We start from the raw sequence: 24,491 nt of genomic DNA, 5'->3' as shown, positions 1-24,491 counted from the left end.
TTCTCAAATAAATAAATAAATAAATAAATAAAAAAAATCTTTTAAAAATTCACATTTTTTGCATATATGAGTATTAAGAAAAATTCAGAATAGAGTTTTTTGGTACCTTTCTAGGGGGTGGAAATAGTGGATTTCCCCCCCCCTTTTTTTTCTTTCTTTGTATTTTCTGGTGCAGTGAAAAGAGTATGGGGAAAGAATGAAATTAAAAATTGTTAATTATATAATTAAAAGATAATAATGTTGCTGTAAATTTGTTGAGGTGAAAAGATGTTCACTACATTCCATTAAGTGAGACAGCAGGTTTGAGAAGACCAGATACAGCATGATGAATGTTTTTATTTTAAAAATGCACTTAGGTACATAGAGAGGTATCGAGAAATAGTCTAGAATAGTATTCACGTAACTGTTTTTAATCTGTCTTTGAGAGTGAGATGTAGGGTACATTTTTCTTTTTGCTTAAAAGTATTCTTCTAAATTGTGCAATTATAAAATTTTTGCAAGTGAATGAAATTAAGAATTGTTCCTGTACAACAAATCATTTTTTAAAAAGAATTAAAGATACTTCAAATATTTTCTGGCCGTAATTACTACATGAGAGGCCCCTTATCAGGAAGGCAATTGGGATATGATTTGGGGTCTAAAAGGATGACAAGGACTGGAGACTAATATCACAGCCCGACTTCTCAGGGTGAAGATTCTGGCAGGAACTGTGGGCTCCCCCAGACCTGGGCACCCAACCAGACTGAGCCTCATGATGAGAATGAGAGAGCAGAAGGGGCCCTAGGGCTCCTCTAGTGCAAGTCTCTCTTTGTTCAGTTGGGGAAACTGAGGCCCAGAGAGAGGACTTTTATTCCAATGAATATAGAGTCTCCATCCAATGGATGAGGTATTCATTCAGTAGACATGGAGTTCTAGAGAATGAGAAGTGGGCCTTTTCCAATAGACTCAGCACAAGCTCAGTGTGGGCAGATGGTCCAAAGAGATTCCTAGGTTGAGTGGTAGGGAGTGGCTGGGCCAATCACAGAAACCATATCTCAAAGCTGGACTCAAAGCCCCCAGGTATAGTGCCAGGAAGGAGCAGAGACCATGGAATAAGACCATCAGACATAAGATCATGTTCCTCCTCTGCTAAAAGCCTCCACTGGCTCCCCTGTCATTGAAAATCAAGGCTACCTCATTGGACAATGAGGTCCCTCACGCTCTGTCCCTCTACCACCACCCCTCAGCACAGAAGCAATATCTCTGACCCTGATTCCTACCATCCACTCACCCAACTCCAGCCATACTGGTTTCCTGGCTGCTTTGGACTCTCAAGACCTTTGCACCTGCTGTCCCCTGTGCTGAGAACACTCTTCCCACAGATCATCCCCTAGCCCCTCACCTCCTACAGGCGTTTGCTTAAGGGGAACCTTCTTAGAGAGGCCTTTCCTGAATACTCATTTTAACACTGCCTTTTCACACCCCACAGGCACCCTCCCTAGCTTTCTTTCTTGCTTTGTTCTCCTGCAAAGCTCTCACCGACCATCTGACATACTGGGTCTCAAGGTCTCTTTTATGTGTTTGTTTCTTGTTGCTGGGATGTAAACTCCACAAGGGCTGGATTTTTGTCTGTTGCTGCATCCCTGGCAGTTCCTGGCTCATGGTAAGGTATCTATATTTGCTGAGTGAATAAAACAGACCTGACTGATGTCCAGCGATGCCTTGAGCAAGTGACTTTACTTCCTGCTGTTTCATCGATGACCCAAGATAACGATGACCTGAATAACAAGCATTGCCATCCAGGCATGTAAGGGCCAGCATGATCGATGCTTGATCAACATTATCTCATTTAATCTCAAAATAACTCTCTAAGGTGGGTTCCACTATCATGTCCAGTGGGTGAAACTAACAGAGGCTCAGAGAGGTTAAGTGTCTTGTCCAAATCACACAGCCGGTAAGCAGCAGAGCCAGGTTCAAAGTCAGGTCTGCAGGGCTCCCGACCTCAAGATCTTAACCACGCTGCCAAATGCAAAGGACACCAGCCACTATGCGTGCCATCAATGTGAAGATGCTTCCTAAGTCACGCAAATGTGAAGGACTGTGATTGTCTCTTATGACACTTTTGTCTTGAGAGCCTCTTGATGCCTGTCTGCATCCCTCTCCTTCTTGACTGTCAGGCAGTCTTTGTGCTCCTACTCCTCTGGACCCTCCTTTCAGATGCTCCACCTCATCAGAAGGATTTAATGTGCTACCCTGCCCTTTCTATCCATATCTGCATTTTGTAAGGACGTTGGGTGTGTCCATGCCTCAGCCAAAGGGATGGATGGTAGAAACCTGGGCATTAGGTCATTTGGAGAAAAATCTGGGGATGGGGGGAGGATTGCTTGTAGCATTAAATTCTTGTTCATCATCTCCTCGAACCAAGCACTGGCTCCTCCATCAATTGTACCAGGAACTCACTCTTCTGTGCTGGCAAGAAACTGCATCTCCGTGGGCACAGGGTGTAGGCCATTCCTCCGCACAGCAGCTAGGGAAAGAGCATGATGTCTTTAGTAACGTAGTGAATGGATAGGAGTGCTCCTATTCTCCTGTAGCGAATGGGAAAGGCTTCTCGGGTTTCCCTCCTATACTATTAGTTGATTTTTTTTTTAAAGGCACTCAAAGAGCATTCCATCCTCTTGTCTCATGAATCTCGATTTGGAGATGGCCTAGGCCAGTGGGCAGGGATTAAGTGGCAAGTCCTCTGGACTAAACTCACCTGAGCTGCAATTGCCAAAGGGATATTTGGGAAAGATTAGCTATAAATAATAGATCAACAATGGGCTGGGTGACCCCGCTGTCATTCATTCATTCATTCATTCATTCATTCAGTATTTGTTGAGCACCTACTATGTGCTATTGGCTATGAGTTTGCAGTACACAGTGAATAACAGAACAAGTTCCCTGCTCCCATGAAGGCTATATTCTAGAAGGGGAGACAGGCAATAAGTGAATAAAGGATAGACATCTCAGGTAGTGATGGAGGAGAGGAAAGTGGGTGATGTGATGGAGAGTGATCGCAGACTGGGGAGGGGAGCAGGTGGGCTCAGTCAGGTCAACTGAGAAGACACCATGAGCTGATGGCAGCTCATCTGAGACCTCAAGGTCTCAAGAAGAAGCCAGTCTGTGAGCTGTAGGAAGAGCTGTAGGAAGAGGGTTTTAGGCAACAGGAGCAGCAAGTGCAAAGGCCCCGGGGTGAGAGTATATCTGGTGTGTTGAGTAGAAGGGAGAGCCATGGGGCTAGAGGGGCATGAGGAAAGAGCAGATGGCAGGAGGTAGGGTGAGATGAGGGATGGGGGAGAGATGAGGAGGCCAAGAGGTAGGCTCAGTCATGCAGAGGTCTTGGGGCTCATAGTAAGGACTTTGGCTTCTACTCCAAATCAGATGTGAGCAGAGCCAGGGGAGTGTTTGAACAGAGGAGAATAGAGTCAGGACAGAATCTGACTTCCTTTTAAAAATATCCCTTGCCTGATAGGTCAGTTTCCACAAAAGCCATCAATAGCATTTTGGAGACAAGAAAGATTGAGAGGACTAAAATTTTTTTTGCAGCTGAAACCATCAGAGCAAAAAATCCGATCCCTGAGCATTGAGAGTGTGACTCATAGCTGAACACATGGGTTCTGGGTTCAAATCATGAATCCATCACTTACTATGTAACCTTACATCAGTGGTTCCCAGCTGGGGCCAATTCTGCCTCCAAGAGACACTGGGTGATGTCTGGAGTCATTTTGGGTTGTCTTAACTGGAAGGTGGGGTGGAGGTGGGAGTCTGTTACTGGCATTCAGTGGGAAGAGGCCAGGAATGTTGCTAAACATCCTACTATGCACAAGTCAGCCCCCACAGCAAAGAATTATCCCACCCAAAATGTCATAGTGCTGGAGTTGAGCAAACTGGGTTTAGATAAATCCCTTAATCTCACAGTACCTCGGTTCTTTAATCCATAAAATGGAAGTGATAATTCTCCTAGGGTTGTCAAGAGGATTCAAGAGTTGATCCATTTGCTATACGCTGAATACTTGCATCCCCACCCACCCAAAATTCATATGTTGAAACCTAATCCCCAATGTAACAGTGTTGTGAGGTGTGGACTTTGGGAGGTGATTATGTCAGAAGTGAAGACTCCTCATGAATGGGATTCAAGCCCTTATAAAAGATGCCCCACAGTGTAGCCTTACCCCTTCCACTATGTGTAGACACAGTCTACACACCCATGAAATGAGAAACAGTCCCTCACCAGACAACAAATTTGCTGGCACCTGGATCTTGGACTTCCCAACCTCCAGAACTATGAAAAATAAATGTCCAATCTATGGCATTTCTGTTATAGCAGACTGGACTAAGACGCCCTTCAAAGCAGGGGCTGACTCGGGAAAACTGTGGAGGTTCCTCAAAGAGTTAAAAATAGACCTGCCCTATGACCCAGCAATTGCACTGCTGGGGATTTACCCCAAAGATACAGATGCAGTGAAACGCCGGGACACCTGCACCCCGATGTTTCTAGCAGCAATGTCCACAATAGGCAAACTGTGGAAGGAGCCTCGGTGTCCATCGAAAGATGAATGGATAAAGAAGATGTGGTCTATGTATACAATGGGATGTTACTCAGCCATTAGAAACGACAAATACCCACCATTTGCTTCGACGTGGATGGAACTGGGGGGTATTATGCTGAGTGAAGTAAGTCAATCGGAGAAGGACAAACATTATATGGTCTCATTCATTTGAGGAATATAAAAAATAGTGAAAGGGAATAAAGGGGAAAGGAGAAGAAATGTGTGGGAAATATCAGAAAGGGAGACAGAACATGAGAGACTCCTAACTCTGGGAAACGAACTAGGGGTGGTAGAAAGGGAGGTGGGTGGGGGGTGGGGGTGACTGGGTGACAGGCACTGAGGGGGGCACTTGATGAGATGAGCACTGGGTGTTATTCTATATGTTGGTAAATTGAACACCAATAAAAAATAAATTTATATATATATATATAAAAAAAGCAGGGGCTGGCAAATTTCTCCTGTAAAAGACCAGATAGTAAATATCCTAGTCTTTGGGGGGCCATGTGGTCTCTGTCATATTCAACTCTGCCGTGAAAGCTGCCATAGACCATACATAAATGAATACATGTGGCTAAACCTTTATTTTTGGACACTGCAATTTGAATTTCATATAATTTTCACATGTCACAAAATCTTCTTTTGACTTATTCAACCATTTAAAAATATAAAAACTATGCTTAGCTCACAGGTCGCACAAACAACAGGCAGCAGGCTAGATTCGGTGGGCCAAAGTTTGCCAGACGACAACTGAACAAATTTAACAGGAATCTGAACACTAGCAAGGATTTAGTGGATATGGGTTACTCTTGAGAAAGAAGAAGAGAGCAGTCCTTGACGTCTGGAAGTGGTCTGACCCAGATATATGCTGTGTTGTCCTCGTGTTGGACCTAAATAATCTTAGACATCCCCAACATCGGCCAGAGTTGCTCTCTGACACTGACAAAAGGAGACAGAGCAAAGGCATTTCATAATCTTGCCTTAGCCCAGAGCCACTGGACACCCACAAAATGCCAAACATCCCCCTTTTCTTGCCAATTGAATGGCCGTTACTTCTCCACTCATAGAATCCCCCGTGATTTCTGACATCGTTCAATCTTGAGCAAGGTTCCTTAGACCCCCACAAATGTCTCGGCCAAAGTCCAAAGCCCATGAGAGGTCCTTTCTAGCATCTCTGACTGAGTGATCCTGGCTGCTGGGGGCATGTGCTCTCTCTCACGGCCCACCTGTTCAACGGCAGGTGTGTGCTTGGGACGAAGGGTTTGTACTCCAGTCTCAGCTCTTTCCTGTCACAGCAGGTGGCTTGAGGAGGCCGTCCCCTCCCCTCTCCACTCTGGGCTGCTCCTTCCCCGTTGGTTGGTACCCAGAGGGAGCAGGAGCCATGGTGGCCCATTGCCATCTTACCGAGGCTGGTCCTGCTGACCGACCACCTGCAGAGAGGTCTGAAGGCTAACGGCGGATCAGTTCACCCGGGGTCACGGGGACGAGGGCCCCAGACCTCTCATGATGGGAACAAATGTCCACATCCAATGCATGAGGCCAGAGGCCAGGGCAGTGAAGCAGGAAGTGAGAGCAGCTATTAATGAGACACCGGGGCTGGTGGGCAAAGTCGCTCTCCAGGGAAGGCTAAACAGGAAGAACCTGGACCCAGTCACCCCCAGGCCCAACTCACTCACCTCCAGCCTCCTCTGCACCTTTCCCACTCAGGTTGGGACTGCAGCCGTCACACAGCATCAGACCTCAGTAGAGCTTGCCGGCATCTCAGGCATTAAACCCAAGGCGGCTCTGGGCATCCTTGAATGAATGGGAGAATATTCTAGAAGCGTCCCTCCTGGCCCCACCCTAGGAGTCCTGGCTTAGTGGCTTGGGAGTGGAGCTTGGGCCTTGGTATTTTTGAAAAGTTCTGCAATTGATGGTTTTTCAGCCAGGGTTGAAAGCCCTCGTGTCACGTGATAGGTGGGCAGCTGCAGCCTCCAGAGGCTGCCCCCGCAAGAGGGGCCAATTTGCCACAGACAGTCCCCACCTGGCCCCTGTCACTCATCCATGGGGTCTGGTTGCCACCAGCACCCGGCTGGAGAGCCCCAACATGAGGCTGTCCGCACTATGGCCCGGGCAGAGGAGAGCTGTGCGTGCACAACAGCAAACCGCAGTCATCAGTAGCATATAAAATCCGGAAGGAGGAGTTTTGCGTCTTTATACGAGTAAGACGGAAAGATTTTATGCCAGGCTTCATTTTTCTAACAATTATGATGATAGTAAACCCAATGAAGATAAAGTTGAAAAAACAGGAAAACCGAGACACTGAATGTTCTTAACCATTTACCCAGGGTCCGTCCCCCGGCTCCCTGTGACCGCAGTGACCCAAGTGATCACGCAGGAAATAGGCCAGTGGGGCAAAGTCTCCAAGACGGCTGGCTGGTTAGGAGCTGGGAGCTTACGGGAGGTCTTGCTGAGATAATATGAGTCCGAGGGACACTGAGGACTTTCACGTTTGTAATCTGGCAGTTGCCTCCTGATAGCCTGGGAGAGCCAGGCCGGGGTTACTACCTTCTTCTTTACATCTGGGGAAACTGAGGCCCAGAGAAGGGGCTACAGTCTGGATCAAGATGACCCAGTGGGTCAGCGGCAGAGTCAGGCTTATTCCCAGGACTACTGATCCCGCACCTCTTGAATCTCCCTCCACCTCCCAGGGCTCCTACCTGGCTCTCAGCGGGTCTGATCTGGCCCTGCTAACTCTAGTCCAGCCTCCCCGGGGTGAATGACATGTTCTTGAAGTTCAGGACACTCAGGAAATAGTTCTCGTATCTAATTAGGGTAAAGAGCACCCAGGGAAGGTCAAAGCGCTCCCCCAAAGCTAGGGCAGGTTGACATCCATGAACTCATTCAGAACTTAGAACAACCTGGACAGGAAGTAGTGAGACCTCATTTTATTATTATTTTTTAAGATTTATTTATTTGAGAGAGAGAGGGGGGGAGAGAGAGAGAGAGAGAGAGAATGTGTGGCCAGGTTCACAGGAGCCAGGGGAGAGGGGTGGTAGGCAGAGGGAGAGAAACTCAAGCAGACTCCCCGCTGAGTGCAGAGCCGAACAACTTGGGGCTAGATCTCACACCCATGAGATCATGACCTGAACTGAAACCAAGAGTCAGAGGCTCAATCAACTGAGTCATCCAGGTGCCCCCCACCCTCCACACCCCCACCCCACCATTTTATATCAGAAGATGCTGAGCTTTAGAACAGCATTCCTAATCCATTCATTCATTTATTCATTAGTTTCACACATTTATTGAACACCTACTATGTGCCAAACAGTGTTCTGGGTGAGCAAGACTCCACCAGTGGAGGTTGTTCATGGCAATGAGAAGACTTGACACAAGCCCCCATGGAGCTCAGAGTCCACGGAGGAGACAGGTTACATACAAATAAATCCCTCTTGACCAGGCCTTGAAGGAAACACAAAGGTGCTCCAAGGTATAGGATCTTATCACCAGCTCCTCCCTAATCCCAGAAAGCTTACAATGGCTTTTATACAACTGCCACATATTAACTACATCCTGTGTGTCAGGCTCTCCTGTCTCATGGAAGCTTCACAGCAATATGTACGGAGTGGGGAGTGTTGTTCTCACTTCACAGATGAGGAAAGCGTCTCAGAAAGAGACCGCCCTCGCCAAACTGCTTCTGGCCTCCCGAGTGAAGAGTGAAGCAGGAGGGCAATGCTTAATCCAGCCTAAAAGATGGCTTTGGGAATGATGCTGTCTTGAAAGGTGGCAAGTTGGCCTTCTTTGGGCAGAGAAAAGGACGGAGATGGTGATGGAGTTTAGATTCAAAAATCAGACGGACCCCTTACTGGCTGAGGGACACTGGGCAAGTACCCCACCCATTTGAGCACCAGTTTCCTCCTCTGTAACATGGGCATGATGACAGGGCCACCCCTGCAGGGCTGTGGTAGGGGGTCTAATGAGAATGCACGTAGGGTGCTGGAGAAGCCACCACCCCCATGGCCCCTCAGTCCCTCGGGCAGGACAGGGAGCCAAGCTGGGAGAAGAAACTGAATGGAAACACCAGGGCTGCCCTCCAAGATTGAGGATGCACCCCTCTTCCTCCCCGGGTCTTGTCCAGCAAGTTCTGCCCTGCCGCAGGCTCTGTCCTGCTCTGACGTGATGCTTACAAGCACAGGTTCTAGATCCAGGCAGAGATCAGCAACTAAGTACACTGCCTTGGGGAAATAATTTTGCCTCCCCGAGTCTCAGTGTCCTCATCTGTAAAATGGGGATCATTTACCTACTTCCTAGCACATTTCATCATGAAGATGAAATGAGCCAATGGGTATGAAAAATATAGCACGCGTCTGGCGTATGAAGGGTCATCAGGGACTGAGAGCTCACATTGTCATTACTGTTGTTGCTGTGGGTGTCCCTCGTGGACCTAGAGCCCCCAGGAGCCTCCCCAGCCCTGGCCTGGCCCACTGACAGTCTCCACCCCCTCCACGGGTCTTCACGTCCTGCCGCCACGACAGAGCACACATACCGTGTGAAAGGGCACATCTCTCTTTGCCCTGGAATTAGCCTTGTTTTAGGTCTTAGGGCTGATCATTAATCAGTCCGTGCTCTCTGATCCCACCGCTTGCGAAAGCAGGTGTCTGCACTAGCTTCCCAGGCTCTCCTAACCTCCTGACATCTTGCAGCATTTGGGAGAAGACTCTGGATTTCAATTTGCATCCAACATTGTGTGTGACCCTAGGCAAGTCCTTTCCTCTTCCTGGGTCTCAGATTATCCATCTTTATAATGAGGGAAATGGCTTTCAAACCTTTTTTTCTTTTTTGGCCCCTAGACTTTTTGAAAATAAAGAACAGAGCAAAACAAAACAAAACAAAAAACAACTCTTGAAAATGAGGCAGAATGGCAGAGATTAAGTCACCCTGGATTCAAAATCCCATAGCCATGGAGCCACGCAGGTATTTTGAATGCCTCTCTCCCCTGCTCATGCTTGTGCGCTCTCTGTCTCTCTCTCTCTTCTTACTTTATTTATTCATGAGAGATACAGAGAGAGAGAGAGGCAGAGACACAGGCAGAGGGAGAAGCAGGCTCCATGCAGGGAGCCCTATGTGGGACTCAATCCCAGGACCCCAGGATCACGCCCTGAGCCAAAGGCAGATGCTCAACCACTGAGCCCCCCAGGAGGCACTCTCTCTTTCTCTGTCTCAAGTAAATAAATAAAATCTTTAAAGAAAAAAAAAAGGGGGGATCCCTGGGTGGCGCAGCGGTTTGGCGCCTGCCTTTGACCCAGGGCGCGATCCTGGAGACCCGGGATCGAGTCCCACATCGGGCTCCCGGTGCATGGAGCCTGCTTCTCCCTCTGCCTGTGTCTCTGCCTCTCTCTCTCTCTCTCTCTCTGTGACTATCATAAGTAAATTAAAAAAAAAAAAAAAAAAAAAAAGAAGAAGAAGAAGAAGAAAGAGAAAAGAAAACACACAAAAAAACAAAATACCAGAGCCACTATTTTGAAACTGTGACCTTGGAGGCTACTTTATCCTCTTTTTTTTTTTTTTTTTTTTAAATTTCTTCCCCAGTTTCCAATCTTCTAAATGAGGTCAATGCAGGTTTCACCTCCTGTAGACATAAAGCGCTACGAAGAGCCCCAAGGCTCAGTAAACATCTGTAATTGCTTCCCTGGAAGCCCAGCGTTTAAACTAGGTAAAGTGGAGAAGCTGGGGTAGAAATGGGAGAAGGACCAAAGTCTTCACCGCCTGTCACCACTCAGGGTGATGATGACACACTTCTCTGGAAGCCTTGAGACTTGGGGGGAAACAGTCTGAAAACGAAGGAAGCAAATTCTGGCCTATGGGCTGAATCTGGCCCACAGCCTACTGACTCAGAATGGTTTTTACATTTTTAAATGGCTGGAGAAAGCCAGTAGAAGCAAATACTTCATATTGTAAAAAAATAAATTTTTTTAAGATTTTATTTATTTATTCATGAGAGACACACAGAGAGAGGCAGAGACACAGGCAGGGGGAGAAGCAGGCTCCCTGCAGGAAACCCGATGCGGAACTCGATCCCGGGACCCCAGGACCATGACCTGAGCTGAAGGCGGATGCTCAACCACTGAGCCAACCAGGTGCCCCTCATGATGTAAAAATTACATACCATTTTAATTTCAGCACCCATAAATAAACTTTCATGGGCACCCAGCCATGCCCACTTATTTCGATCTTGCCTGGGGCTGCCTTTTCTCTGCAAGGGCACAGTTGGAGCAGTGGTGATGGTGTGGCCAGCAAAAGCTAAAATATTTTACAGTCTGGTCACTTACAGAAAAAGTTTTCTGACCCCCAGATAGAACATCTCTTCCCTTCCATGTGGAAGGCTTTGACCTTCAGAGGCTCTGCTACTTTACCAACAATGTGATTAATTCTGTTCATATCACTTTACCTCTCTGAACCTCACCAGTCAAGTACTTATAATGATCATTTCTAACTTGCAGGGCTGATGTGAAAATAAAACGAGCAAGACCCCTTATTGCCTGATAGGCAAATACCCATACCGCAGTGAAGGAGATGAACTTAGATGGTACATGGATCAATATTTAGATTTTTAACATATATATTAATTCTAACACGCATTCAAAAAAATAAAAAACATAACTAGCACTCAAAGCCCAGTTTCATGAATCACGCTTGTTGTGTTATTTGGGATAAATGATCCAGAGTTCCTGGGCTGATCTGCCATCTGTCCTACAACCTGTGCCTTCCCAGGTAGCATCGCTGGTCCTCACATCATATGCATGTTCCAGGCAGCAGGAGTAGAAGGCAGGAAAGGCGGGACCCAGGAGCTGCATGGACCGTTCCCACTCAATACTGGGGATAAACTAGAAATTTCTGCCCACGTTTGAACCAATTTAAAGCTTCCTTTTAAAATACATTTATGTAAATAGGGGCGTCTGGGTGGCTCAAGTTGGTTAAACGTCCAACTCTTGGTTTCAGCTCAGTTGTGATCTCAAGCCCTGCTCAGGCTCTACGTTGAACATAGAGCCTGCTTGGGATTCTCTCTCTCCCTCTGCCCCTCCCTGTGCCTGCACACCGGTGCTCTCTCTCTCAAACATACATATATAAATAAAATACATTTATGTAAATAAAAAGAAAGACGTTTTTTAAAGCAGACAATGTGGCAGCCACTGCCACCATGAGGGGAAGACCAAGGGAATCACAGAGATGCCAGTGAAAAGTTCTAATATCTTCGTGCCTCTGAATCAATCCTGAAATTGCCTTTCTCTGACTTCTTGATGTTTGAGGAAAACGAACCCTTATCTTTCAAGCCACCTGCAGACAGACCTTCTTCTGCCTGCATTCCCACCAACACAGCTGGTTCCACGGGTAAGAGGGCACACTCTGGAGCCAGACTGTCCGGGTGCAAAGTTGAGCTCAGTTATTGATGTGCTGTGTGACTTGGGGAAGTGACTTCCCCTCTCTGAGCCCTTGCTCAGTCATCTAAGAACGCAGCGGCTACTTATATTTTGTTTTGTTTAGAACAGTTTCTGAGGTTCAAGTGAAAAATCCTTCAGTAGGTGGCACGTTCTCACTCTTTGTTGTAGGACGCCCCTTTTTTGTTCTTTGTTTCTTTCTTTGGTCTCTTGGATTCCCATTTCCCACTCCCAACCTTCCCAGAGCAACCATGCAGATGGGTTTAACTGTAGCTTTTCATTTGCTGGTGTTCTTGCAAAATGGTCACTTGTGCGAATTTTTAATTTACATAAAGGTTTTGTCTTCTAGATCTCACCCTGGTTTCTTTTTCCAATCATGACTATGTTTTGTGAGATCCATTTCTATAACTACGTTCCTCTGATTCTTTGCTCCTACAGCTGCATGGTGCTCAATGGAACACATTTGACCTTTCCCCTCTACTGGTGGTCGTGCTCGTGTGGCTACTAACTCACCACACCACAGAGAATGCTGCAGTGAACACTGTCACACCTGTCCCCTCGTGGACCTCTGTCAGAACTCCTTTGGCATTTGTATCCAGGAGCCAAACTGCTAGGTGACAGGGTATCTGCACTTCTTTTAAGGGTATGTGCACATTTAATTCAATTGAATATCTGCAGAATTCCCTTAAGAAAGGCTGACCTAGTACACACGCTCTCTGGAAGAACACAAGGGTTCCCATGGCCCCATTCTTGCCAACACGGGGCATTATCCAGCTTTCATATCTTTGCTGATCTCACTGAAGTAAATCACATTGCATTTCAATTTGCATTTCTCTAGGTATTAATGGTTTTGAGCAACTCTTCAAATGCTCTAAAGCCAGGTTTAAGGTTTAAGTATTGTATCTACTTCATAGATATTTTTTTAAAGATTTTATTTATTTATTCATGAAAGACACACAGAGAGAAAGACACAGAGACACAGGCAGAGGGAGAAGCAGGCTCCATGCAGGGAGCCTGACATGGGACTCAATCCTGGGCCTCCAGGATCACACCCCAGGCTGAAGGCGGCACTAAACTGCTGAGCCACTCGGGCTGCCCTAGTTAGATGGTTTTGAGAAGTAGAAGAGATACTGTAGGCAAAGCGTTGACCTCATTACTCAGTACACAGTAAGCACCCAATAAATGAAAATCTTTTAAAAACCAAGGTATCAAGTTTTGACTTAGCTAATTCTCAGTTTTTATTATTATTTAAACACTTGGCACATAGTAGATGCTCAATAAGTGCATTCGCTTCACCCTCCTCTGCACCCTTTGGATGTCCTGCTCCAACTCCTCCACGTTGGTGGGGCCGCCCCAGTCCCTTTCCACAGCCTCACCTGTGTTCTCGTCACTCTGCCAGCTGAGGTCTTTCTGAGCCTCCTTCTGGCTGAAGAGACTTTTCAGGATGGCACTGGCGATGGGCAGCATCATGGCGGTGGAGGCAGTATTGCTCAGCCACATGGACAGGAAGGAGGTGGTCACCATCATCCCCAGGATGAGCCTGGGAACAGAGGGCATTAAAGGCACACCCAGAACGGGGGCCCAAGAGATTCTCTGGTTCTATTTTGCCGACCCTGAGGAATCCAGCCCACTCGTTTTACAGATGGAAAGTTAAGGACCAGAGAAGACAAGCCAGTGACCAAGTAGGGACCAGATTCACTTACCAGCCTTATTTCAGGTCTAAGGAAACTGATTCCACACATTTAAGTGAGCTGGTCACAAGCACCCAAGGTAAAACAGTCCAAAGACATGCCAACCCTGAAATTTTCTCTCCCTTGACCCCCAGTCCTTGATGGCTTTCATTACAGAATAAAGTTGCCTTGGTTTGGCACCAAGACTGTCCACCATATCCCTCCAAACCATCTTCCCAGCCTCTTCTCCCACTTCCCCTCTCACTCCTACCAGGCACCTGCTTAGACTCCCCTGATCTCACCAACACACCCCAATAGGCCCCGATCTCCTGCCTGCCTGCCATTGCTTGGCCCCTCCTAGCAGCAAGAATCCAAATTCCATGATCTTTTTTCCTTACATTGAATTGTTAACCTGCCTGGAATTTATCTAAATGGATAATCAGATGAAGTAAGATCTAAGTAGATTATCTTTTTCAAAGAATAAGCCAATTATTCCAACCCTCACCATTTACTGAATAATTCTTTCGTTTCCCATGAATTTAGATTTCTTCCAGAATATGTATCCAGCATTTAAAAATCTATTTCTGGACTAGTGTCATGCTGTTTTCATTGTTCTTACTTTATCATATGTTTGAATAACAGCCCCACCCAGTCTTCAAGGTCAAACATAACCTGCTCCATGAAGTGGTCTACCCCTTACCTCTCCTGTGTGCTCCCACACCACATGCACCCCTAAGGTTGGAATTCCGCTTTGCATTGGAATCAGTTCTATGGATAGTGTCTCTTGCACAGGACTCACAGTCCCTCCATTAGGAAACACTGCTACAGAACCTAGCAAAGGGCTTGACGTAGAGCAGATACTAGACACTTAGGAGTTATCTAGAACCTTCTTCTCCCTAATCACTACTCTCATCGATTTTATCAACCGAAGAACTCTCAAAGCTATTTATCTTGTTCATCTCCACTCCCACTGTTCAAGTCCAGGCTGTCACCATTGCTTGTCTGGACACCCAGAACAGTCTCCTAACCAGGCTGCTTTGGGTGTGTCACTCCTAATCTGCTCTCCACCTAGCAGCCTAGAGGAATTTTTTTAAAAATGCAAATCTGGTCAAGTCATTCCCCAACTTAGAACCTTTAAAATGCACAGATTCATAACCAGCAAGGATGTGGATATGATTCAGGATGGAAATGAGGAGAAAAATGCATCTTTATTTTACTGACCTCTAATGGAAATTAAGCATTTCCTTTGGTGATAAACTAAGGCAACAAAGTTCAATAGTATTAGAAGTGCCTGGGACTCCGCTGTAATTAAGATTGCAGATATTTTCAGATCATTTTATAATAGATGCATTTTATTATAATAGATGCAAATATCTTAGAATTTCACTGACACTCAAAACAGTCTCAAAACTGTAGCTGTTATTAGGCACTGGATCTAGTCACTGGGTCTTACCATTTACTGTAAAGGAGTACAAATGGTACTATATCACAAATTTATCTGTTTTTAAAATTTTATTTGGATAACTGCATTTTGTTATGACTGTTGTTGTTTTAAATCCTGTGTGTTATGTGCTTTATACATTTAAAAACATTATTCTAGTAACGGATCCTTAGGTTGCAACAAATTGTAAAGGAAAAAAAAAAAAACCGAAGGAACAGTGAAACCCTATTTTAAAGGTCATTTAATCTTCTTAGAATAAAAGTTCAAATCCTAGACAGGAAGCCGGAGGCCCTGCAGGAATGGCCCCTGCCTCCCTATCTCTCAGGGCCATCTTGCCTCCTACTCCCCACCTGCTTGGGCTATTAAACAGCAAAATGGGATGATAATGGCCAGGATTTATTGCACTTTACAGGTCTAAGTTATTATACTTTCATTTTAGAGGCAAAGAGAGAGAAGTTAAGTCAGTTCCCAGAGCAGGAAAGGTGGGTTTCAGACCCAGCAGTCTGGGAGTCACACTACTAAGATGGATCTCTCTAAAGCAACTAGACACTAATCCCGGGGGGCAAGGCCTGTGATAAGTATTTCAATTGGCTCCCCAGGTGATTCTTATGCACTTTTGAGAACAGCCTAAAAGCCTGGCACTGGTCTGGCACACAGAAAGGGCTCACAAAATATCCAGGGAATGAACGAGTAAATGGAAGGTGGGATATGATGAGCTTGTTGGCCTGGGTGACCAGACCAGGAAGAGTGAGTTTGGGCTCCAAGAGATGCGGTCCCTCTGCCTCCCCACCTTTGGACTGGACCCATTACCTGGTCTTACCTGGCTGGCTGGACCCCAGCGAGCATTAGGATCTTGAGGGCGATTCTCCGGTGCAGGTTCCACTCCTCAATGGCACTGGCCATGATCAGTCCGCTGAGGAAGAGGAAGTTGGTGTCCAGGAAGTACTGGGGGCAGACTTTGTTGGAGGGCAGAATGCCCAAGAAGGGGAAGAGGATGATGGGCAGCAGGGCCGTCACCGAGAGGGGCAGGGCTTCCGTGCACCAGTACACCGCCATGAGCAGGATGACAAACAGGCAGCGGCCTTCCTGCGGGGAATGTGGGGGTGAGATGCAGCTCAGAAGGTTCAGTGGAGCCCTGAGTGGTAGAGGGAGAAGAGATCCTGGGGTAGCACCCATCAAGGTGTGTTCCACAGGGAAGCTATGGAGAGGATGAGCACCCAAAGTTTTGACCTTGAGCAGATAACATCACCTATCTAAGCCTCATTTTGCTCAACTATACAATGGGAAGGCAATATCTGTATATTTTATAAGACTGTTTGAGGATTAAATGAAATATTCCATTGGGTTAGAAGTAGACCCCAAGATGAGCATGAGTGTGAAAATAGTTTACTTGAGGGTGGATCCCAGAAAGTTCTGGAAGGACGACAACAGAGAAGTGAAACAGAAGGAAGCCAATACAGACAGTGTATTAATGGGAAGAACACCCTTGTGGCCAGTTGGGGCTCAATCCTGATGGGGGCCCCTGAGAGAGAGTGTAGATCATGCTTCAGGGTTGTCCTTCCAGGAGACAAGGGAGGTGGCTTTTTACCTGCCAACTCCTGGCCATCACTGGTTGAAGGCTGCTCCTGAGAGCATTAATTCCCCCAAACTTCTTGCCTGTCCTGCATAGAGTGAGAGAACACACCAGTACAGAGCATCTCAGGTTCAGTAGGAGGCCACTGGCACGTGCAGAATGGTGAGTGCCAATGGAGACGTGGAGAGAGCACCAGTAGCAGTTACCACATCCATGCACAGCACTTACACAATGCCCAACACAGAGCACACACTCTGTTAACAGTAATAATAATAAGCAATATTTGTGGGGCTCTAAAGTACTGGGAACTGTTTAATCCTCACAAAATCCCAGAGGAGTAAGTACCCCCATTTTATGGAGCAGAAAGCTGAGATGCAAGGAGGTCACTAGCAAGACAATGATTGTGCAGAACATGTCAATCTGCATCCAGAGCGATCGCTCTTAATCAAGTACCCCCCAACTGTTATTAGCGCAATACTAGAACCTATGATAATTTGACAGGGCAACATTGAAGATTCAGAACAAAATAGCTCAGTGGTTGCCAGGGCTTGGGCAGGAGGTGCATGTATTGGGGAAGGGGGGCTGCAAAGGAGTTCAAGGGAACATTTTGAGGTGATGGAAATGTTCTAGAAACAAGAGTGTCGTAATGACAATGCCTTCACTTCCGAAACATCAGCGTCTCATAAGATCCATCGTCAATAGTGTCTCATTATTATTCACGTGGTCACTATCTGAATAAAATTTCTTACTGTCCTGACCTTGCTTTCTTATGGTCTTTCAAGGCAATGACCTTGCATGTTCCAGGAAACACAGACTATTTCTTGAATTTGATGCTGTCTGGTACCATTTTATGCTTCTTACTTCTTACTCACAGTAGGTTTGGTTGACTTTATTCAGTGTCCACAAGAAATTGAACTGAATTGCATCCTAACAGAACATGGCATCGGCTACATGCAGACACTAGGACTAGTTAATCCATTTACCAGATGGGCAAGGGCAGGATCCGAGGGACTGACGGCTTTGGCAGCAATCCAAGCAAAGATTACCGGGGCCTAGAGTCTGGGAGAGTGGTAGAGGTAGTGAGAAGTGGTCAAAGTCAGGGTGTATTTCCAAGGGAGAGCCTGACAGCTTTGCTGAGGATCTGCTGGGTTGTGTAAGGCAAAGAGGGCAACCAGGAGGAATTCTAGTTGTTGGCCTCAGCAGGGGGAAGAAGGATGTAGTCACTTACGAAGCAGGAAAGACTGTGGGATACATCCATACCCATTTGCATACCTTGAGAAAATGCATCCTGTTTTCTCAAGAACCTGGCTGGGAGTTGAGACCAGGAAAATGAGTGAGACATAGAGACTCCCTTGAGCCAGCAAATCTGATCATGCCAATTATAGAAGATTCTCGGTGGCTGGTTGTTCTCAAACTTGAGTGATCCTCGCAGACTCAGTCTACCAAGTCTCCCTCAAGCAGAGGTTTGCTGCTAAGTGTTTAACAGCTGGCTCTCTGAAAAGCTCTGTATGTGTGCATATGTGTGTGTGTGTAGAAGTTTTTGATTACTATTCAGTGTGGTTAGGAAGTCACTCATGTCATTGACCCATGAATTCGGTTCTACTACGAATGTCAGTTTATCTTTTTATTTACGCTAGTGATTAAGACAAGAAGGAAACAATGAAGTATGTCAGAAATTCACTTGTTCACCAATGATGGGAGTGACTTCTGTACTGAATCAAATGATAGTTTTCAAATACTGGCAGATACTTCTTCTTCATTTTGGGGGGGGGGGGGTGTGCATAATGTGACCACGGTTGATGCAACATATTTTAAGTTTAATCTGCACTAGTAACATTTTCCATCACTTTCTTAAATCTAGACAAGCAAGGGGCTCCTGGGTGGCTCAGTTGGTTAAGTGTCTGACTCTTGATTTTTGCTCAGGTCATGATCTCAGGGTTGTGAGATCAAGCCCCACATTGGCCTGGCGGTGGGCATGGAGCCTGCTTAAAATTCTCTCTCTTGCTCTGCCCTCCCTTGCCGCCCCCCCCTCAAAAAAAAAAAAAAGTCTAGACAAGCAACAATAAACTAAGCCCTGATTTGCAGTGTTTGCCAACTTCTATGGTATAAATACCTCCACGTGGTTGATTTCAAGTTATCAAGTGAGCACTGAATGAGATAGGCAGAATCACACCACTACACAGTACTTCCTCCATCCATACTGAGATAAATAACACAGATACAGATAATCTCAAGATCTTAGATACTAGTAAAATGATCAGGAAATGGTGAGCTTTGAGTATCTATTACCTTTGTGTTAATATATTGAATCACAAGTTTGTATGATTTCATTTTAAATATCTATGTTCACGACTGGCTAGCAAATTTTATGAAAACTTGACAATCAGATCTGAGAGCTAGGACACATGCTCCAGGACACTGTTGCAGGCTTTCAAGCAGAACATCTGTGCAAATCCCTACCAAGAAATCTGAGTCACGTTCTGTTGCAAACTGGACATTCTTCAACCCATGCTTGGTATCATGTTTATTTTTTAAAAATAAACAACTATTTTCTGTCAAGTCTGTTCTGTTGCAAACTGGACACTCTTCAACCCATGCTTGGTATCATGTTTATTTTTTAAAAATAAACAACTATTTTCTGTCAAGTCTTACTGCTGGCTCAGGAAGACATGCCACAGCTATCTTATTTTTTATATACCACCTGACAGACCGACAGGTATCCTGGCTTAGAAGACATATGTCTACCTTAGCTCAGGCTTCTATAACCAAATCCCATGGGCTTAGTGGTTGAAACAACAGACATTTACTTCTCACGGTCCTGGAAGCTGGAAAATCTAAGATCAAGGTGCCAGCACATTTGGGTTCTGGTAACAGCTCTCTTCCAGGCTTATAGATCCCATCTCCTTATTATGTCCTCACCTGGTCCTTACTTGGTGTGCGCACGCAGAAAGCTCTCTTTCTCCAAAGGCTATAATCCCATTACGGGGTCCCACTCTCATAAACTGATCTAATCTTATAGTTTCAAAAGGACAATATAGGGGTTTATATGAACGACTTTCTACCATTAACTTTGATAACCTAGAAGAAATAGAAAAACTTTTTGAAAAACATAACTTATTCAACTATTAGAAAAAGAAAAAGCCGAATGTTTCAGTGTCTATTAAAGGGGCAAAATCAAACATCAAAAACCTTCCTGCAAAAAAAACAAAAACCAAAACCAAAAAAAAACCTTCAAAAAAAGGCCTGCTGGTTTCAGTGGTAATTCTACCAAACATTTAAGGAATAAAAAAATACACATCTGGGCAGCCCCAGTGGCGCAGCTGTTTAACGCCGCCTGCGGCCTGGGGTGTGATCCTGGAGACCCTGGATCGAGTCCCACATCAGGCTCCCTGCATAGAACCTGCTTCTTCCTCTGCCTGTGTCTCTGCCTCTCTCTCCTCTGTGTCTTTAGTGAATAAATAAATAAAATCTTAAAAAAAATACACATCTTACATAAGCTCTTCCAAAGAATAGAGAAACGAGATACAATTCATTTTATGAGGTCAGGGTAACCCTGCTACTCTCTTACCCTGACGAGGGCATTAAAAAGAGTAATGCTTGAGCATGATGGGACTTGCAAAGCCATCTGGGAAACCAGTTTCCTTGTCTCTCCTGCCTCTCATCACCATGCAAAAGAATTATGGAAACGATGACAACAAAAAACACCAACATTTTCATGTATTAACTCAATCAATAATGGGTACTAATACTATCCTCTACTTCATCCGCATTATAGGGGAAGATCGTCCCCTACTAAAAACACTTTAGAGCAACTGCAAGAGAGAAAAATAAATGTGACTTTTCAAAAACTTGCTTTAGAGCGATAATTCACATACAATCAAGTATATCCATTGCTAAGTATCCAGTTTGAGGTTTAACAAGTGTACATACCCACAACCATCCCAATCAAGATAGAGAATGTTTTTGTTACCCCACAAAGTTTCCTTTTGCCCTTTCTCAGTCAATCCTCATGCTCCTTTGAAAACACTGCTGATTTCCTTTTTTTTTTTTTTTTAAAGATTTATTTATTCACAAGAGACACAGAAAGACAGAGAGGCAGAGACACAGGCAAAGGGAGAAGCAGGCTCCATGAAAGGAGCCCAACGTGGGACTCAATCCCGGGTCTCCAGGATTAGGCCCTGGGCCGAAGGCGGTGCTAAACCACTGAGCCACCCAGGCTTCCCTGTAATTTCCATCACTGGAAGCTGGTATTGCCTGTCCCTGGACTTAAATGGAATCGCACAGGATGTACTTTTGTACTTTTTGCTCGGTACAAAGTCTACGAGATTCATCCACGTGGTTGTGGGTATCAGCGGTCCATTCTTTGTTACTGTTGGGTAGTATTCCACTGTGTGACTATACCACCGTTGGTTTGTACCTCCTTCTGCTGATGGACATTTGGATTGTTTCCAGTTTGGAGCAATATGAGTAAAGCTGCTGTGAACATACAAATGCATCTGCTTTGGGGGTGACATCCTATGCATCCTTTTCTTCAGGGTACATATATGACACATTATGTAATGGAGGCAGGAGTGAGGGGTTACTGATAAATTCTGGCTCTAAGGGGTTGCCTTTCAAGGGCTCCGAGTCCCAGGCCTATTTTCTCCCCCTTCCTCTTCTTCCCTCCCGGGCTCTCTCCCTGTTTCACTCTCTCTTATCTCTACTCACTCCCACTCCCACTCTTCCCTCCCTTGGTGCTCTCACCAAGACGTCAACACCAATCCTTTGCAGAGGAACAGATAACAGCACATGTCGGCTGGGGAGGTGACCCAAGGAGAGTGGCAGGAACTGGGAAGTTGATCCTTGGCCGGCATGGGGGCTTTGCCAGTAAGTGGGTTAAGAGTGTGTTTCATTACCTCGCTGGTTAGTTAGGGCTTGGAGCAGGGCCGAGGTGACCCCAAATAACTTCCCTGCCCTAGCTGGGCTTCCTGTGGGCAAATGGATTCAGAATTGCCTGTTGGCTGCCAGACATCTGGTGGGGAATTAATACGTACTCCTGCTCCTCCCCCCCAACCCCCCCCCCCACCAATCCCTGTCAGGCTTGGAGGACAGCACTGACTCCAAGAGCAAAAATCTCCCAGGAGGCTTGGGGGCAAGGCCTGGAGAGCGGGCGCCCATACACACTGAGTGGTGGGCTCTCAGAGATCGGGCAGGCCGAACCAGTTCCCACCTCCAGGTCTTCGCACCTGCTGTCCCCTCTGCTGGGGCCCCTCCACCCCCATCTCCGTCCAGCTGGCTCCTGCTGGTTGTCTGGCCCTCATCTCAAAGGTCACCTCTTCAGGGAGTCCCTCTCTGGCCACACTATCGATTGTGGTCAGCTTCCCATTGTCTGGCCTTGTTCTTGTCAAGCACTTCCCAATCGCTGAAGTACTTCTCTTTTGTTGCCTTATTTCCCCCTTTCATCCACCAGACCATGAGCTCCATACAAACACGACCCTTGGCTTTATTTGTTCACCTCTGTCTCCGGGGCCTCAATGGATATTGGCGGGATGAATGAATACATGATCTAAGTCAGGCAGCACAAACTCAAGGGCAGGGGACAGCTTAAGGAGTGAAGTGGGTTGGCGGAAGAAAAAAAAAATCACATCGTTTTCTTGAGTCTGATTTGCACCTCTGGCAGTGCCGTTGTTTTAGTAGCAGGGAGACGGCTCTCACTTGACAATAAATCACAGCTGGCACTAGGCCTCAGTGTCAGGAGTGCAATAGGGAGGAGTGGGGACTGTGGCGAATGAGGGCGGGTATAGGTTCCTCGAAGAATAACCACTGCTGCCCAGCTTCTGGTTGTTGTCATGAGAACAGGAACCCCACGATGTCAGATCTCCTGATTTTTAAAAAAAAGCTCGAAACCATGCTTTTATGTGAAATCTCACAGTTTTAAAAAGATTTGCTTCTTAAGAGGAAAGTACAGGCAAAAAAAAAAAAAAAAAAAAAAAAAAACCCAAACCCCCATCTGCAAGCAGTATCAAACCCATGGTCACCGCGTTTCGATCTCCAGTCTAAATGGTTTTAATTGGTATAACATTCCAGTAAAGTGCTCACACATACACAATTCCGAATCTAATGTCAAGTTGTTCACAGAACAAGAGGGATTATGGGAGGCTATATTAAAAAATCTCTGCTCCACTTTAAAATTCCTATCTTATAGGCAGAGAAACTGAGGTCTGGTGAGGAGCAGTGATCTCTTGAGGACCATGCAGAACACCAGAGCAGAGGTCACCGCACCCAGGCCTGGTTACCACTTAAATGGTGGGCCAGGGAGTGGGGTCCAGGCAGATCCACGATTTTACTCCAGCCCACAGCACCTCTGTGCCCGCTCTGCCTCTTCACCTCCACCACCCCCTCCTCCCCTTTCATGAACTCAGACCAGCCACTTGGACGCATGGAAGTTTGGCCTGCAAACAGAGACTTCCCTTGATCCCTCAAAGGCAGATTACAGTAGAAGCATCGAGTCACATGGTCCCAGGGCCTTGTTCCTTTGAATTTTAACTTCTGGAGTTGAGGTTGGGGCAGGTGTCTGATCCTGCAGAAATTCATTTTCTGGGTCATCTCCAAGTCAGCAATTTGCCCCTTTGCCGCTTTGCTCTGTCCAGAGGCTCCGCTTCAGGAGATGGAATCTTGCTGAGGTAGCCCAGGATAGATGGAATCATGGCTTCTGGTGAAATAGCTCTTGGCGACCCGGCCCCTCCCCTGTGCCTTTTAGAAGCTGGCACCGCTCGACTGAATCCTCCAGGAGTGGATGAGCCTGATGCAGGCCACAGCCTGGGGAGACAGGTGCCGGCAGCTCTTGCCGATCCTGATTATCAAGGATGACACAGCAGCCAGATTTTGGACGAACCTGACGTGGAGGGGGTTGGGGGATGCTGAAATGGAAGGGAAAAGAATGCCAAGGAAATCTCCAGAGCTGGGCCGTCCACACACAGAACTTCTGCCCACACCTGGCTATAGATGTTTGAATCCATTAAAATTGAATGAAATTTGGGATTCCAGTTTCTCGGTCCCGGGAGCCACAGTAGCTCAGTAGCTCAGTAGCTACTTGAGACTAGCAGCCACCACTCTGAATAGAGCAGATAAGAACATTTCCATCATCAGAAAATTCTGGTGGACAGAGTTGCTCATTTGGCCTGAGGCCCAGGAAGTCCGGGTGTGGTGGCTCTGCTACAGAATCCGAAGGCAAGCCACTGAACCCCCTAAGCGTGAGTTCCTTCACTTGCAGACCGAGAAGAATATGGTACATCCCAGGGGACCCCATTAGATTGAGTGTGCGCGAGAGCACTTGCAATATGTACTTGACCCGCAGGCTGCTGGTCTTAGGAGTGAGATTACGAATACACTTCTGTTTCTTCATTATATGCCTTACTTTCCAAATTTCAACCACAAATATGGTATTTTCTTAGAGAAGACATTCTCTGAATACACCAGTAATATATCTGTAAAACTCTGGGGTTGCACTTTCTTTCTCCGAGGATTACTAGATATTTCATTGTTAGTGGAAATTTGGAGGCCAGCCTGATTTCTTCCTCCGTATAGCTCACCTGAAGTTTTTGCCTTGATATCTATAAGATTTTTTATTTAAACCCGCCAGTCCACTAATGCACCATGAAATAAATAAATAAATAATATATATCAGTGTTGATGAGACTCTAAGTTTTTTTTTCTGGGACACAGAAAATCCGCATATGTTTTACTTTCGTCTTAGGGAAGTTTTCCATTATTAAAGATTCTAATACAGATGGTCCCCAACTTTTGACGGTTCAACTTCTGTTTTTTCTGCGTGAGGATGGCACG

The 24,491-nt window shown here is 46.1% G+C and overlaps 1 protein-coding gene across 1 annotated transcript in view; it reads right to left on the bottom strand.

Moving 5' to 3' along the window:
- SLC13A3 (solute carrier family 13 member 3) overlaps positions 1-24,491 on the bottom strand; it is a 74,628-nt gene that overhangs the window by 32,294 nt on the left and 17,843 nt on the right. Inside the window, exons 2-4 of the mRNA XM_072735722.1 lie at positions 15,915-16,180; positions 13,360-13,523; positions 2,440-2,506 (exon numbers count right to left, since the gene is read on the bottom strand). Coding sequence (XP_072591823.1) covers positions 2,440-2,506; positions 13,360-13,523; positions 15,915-16,180 — 497 coding nt within the window. The remainder of the gene's footprint in view (positions 1-2,439; positions 2,507-13,359; positions 13,524-15,914; positions 16,181-24,491) is intronic.

Source organism: Vulpes vulpes, chromosome 14 (genome assembly GCF_048418805.1).
Source record: "Vulpes vulpes isolate BD-2025 chromosome 14, VulVul3, whole genome shotgun sequence".
Taxonomy (NCBI): domain Eukaryota; kingdom Metazoa; phylum Chordata; class Mammalia; order Carnivora; family Canidae; genus Vulpes; species Vulpes vulpes.
Note: the sequence above shows the minus strand (reverse complement) of the source record. Positions and strands in the feature narration are given on the sequence as shown.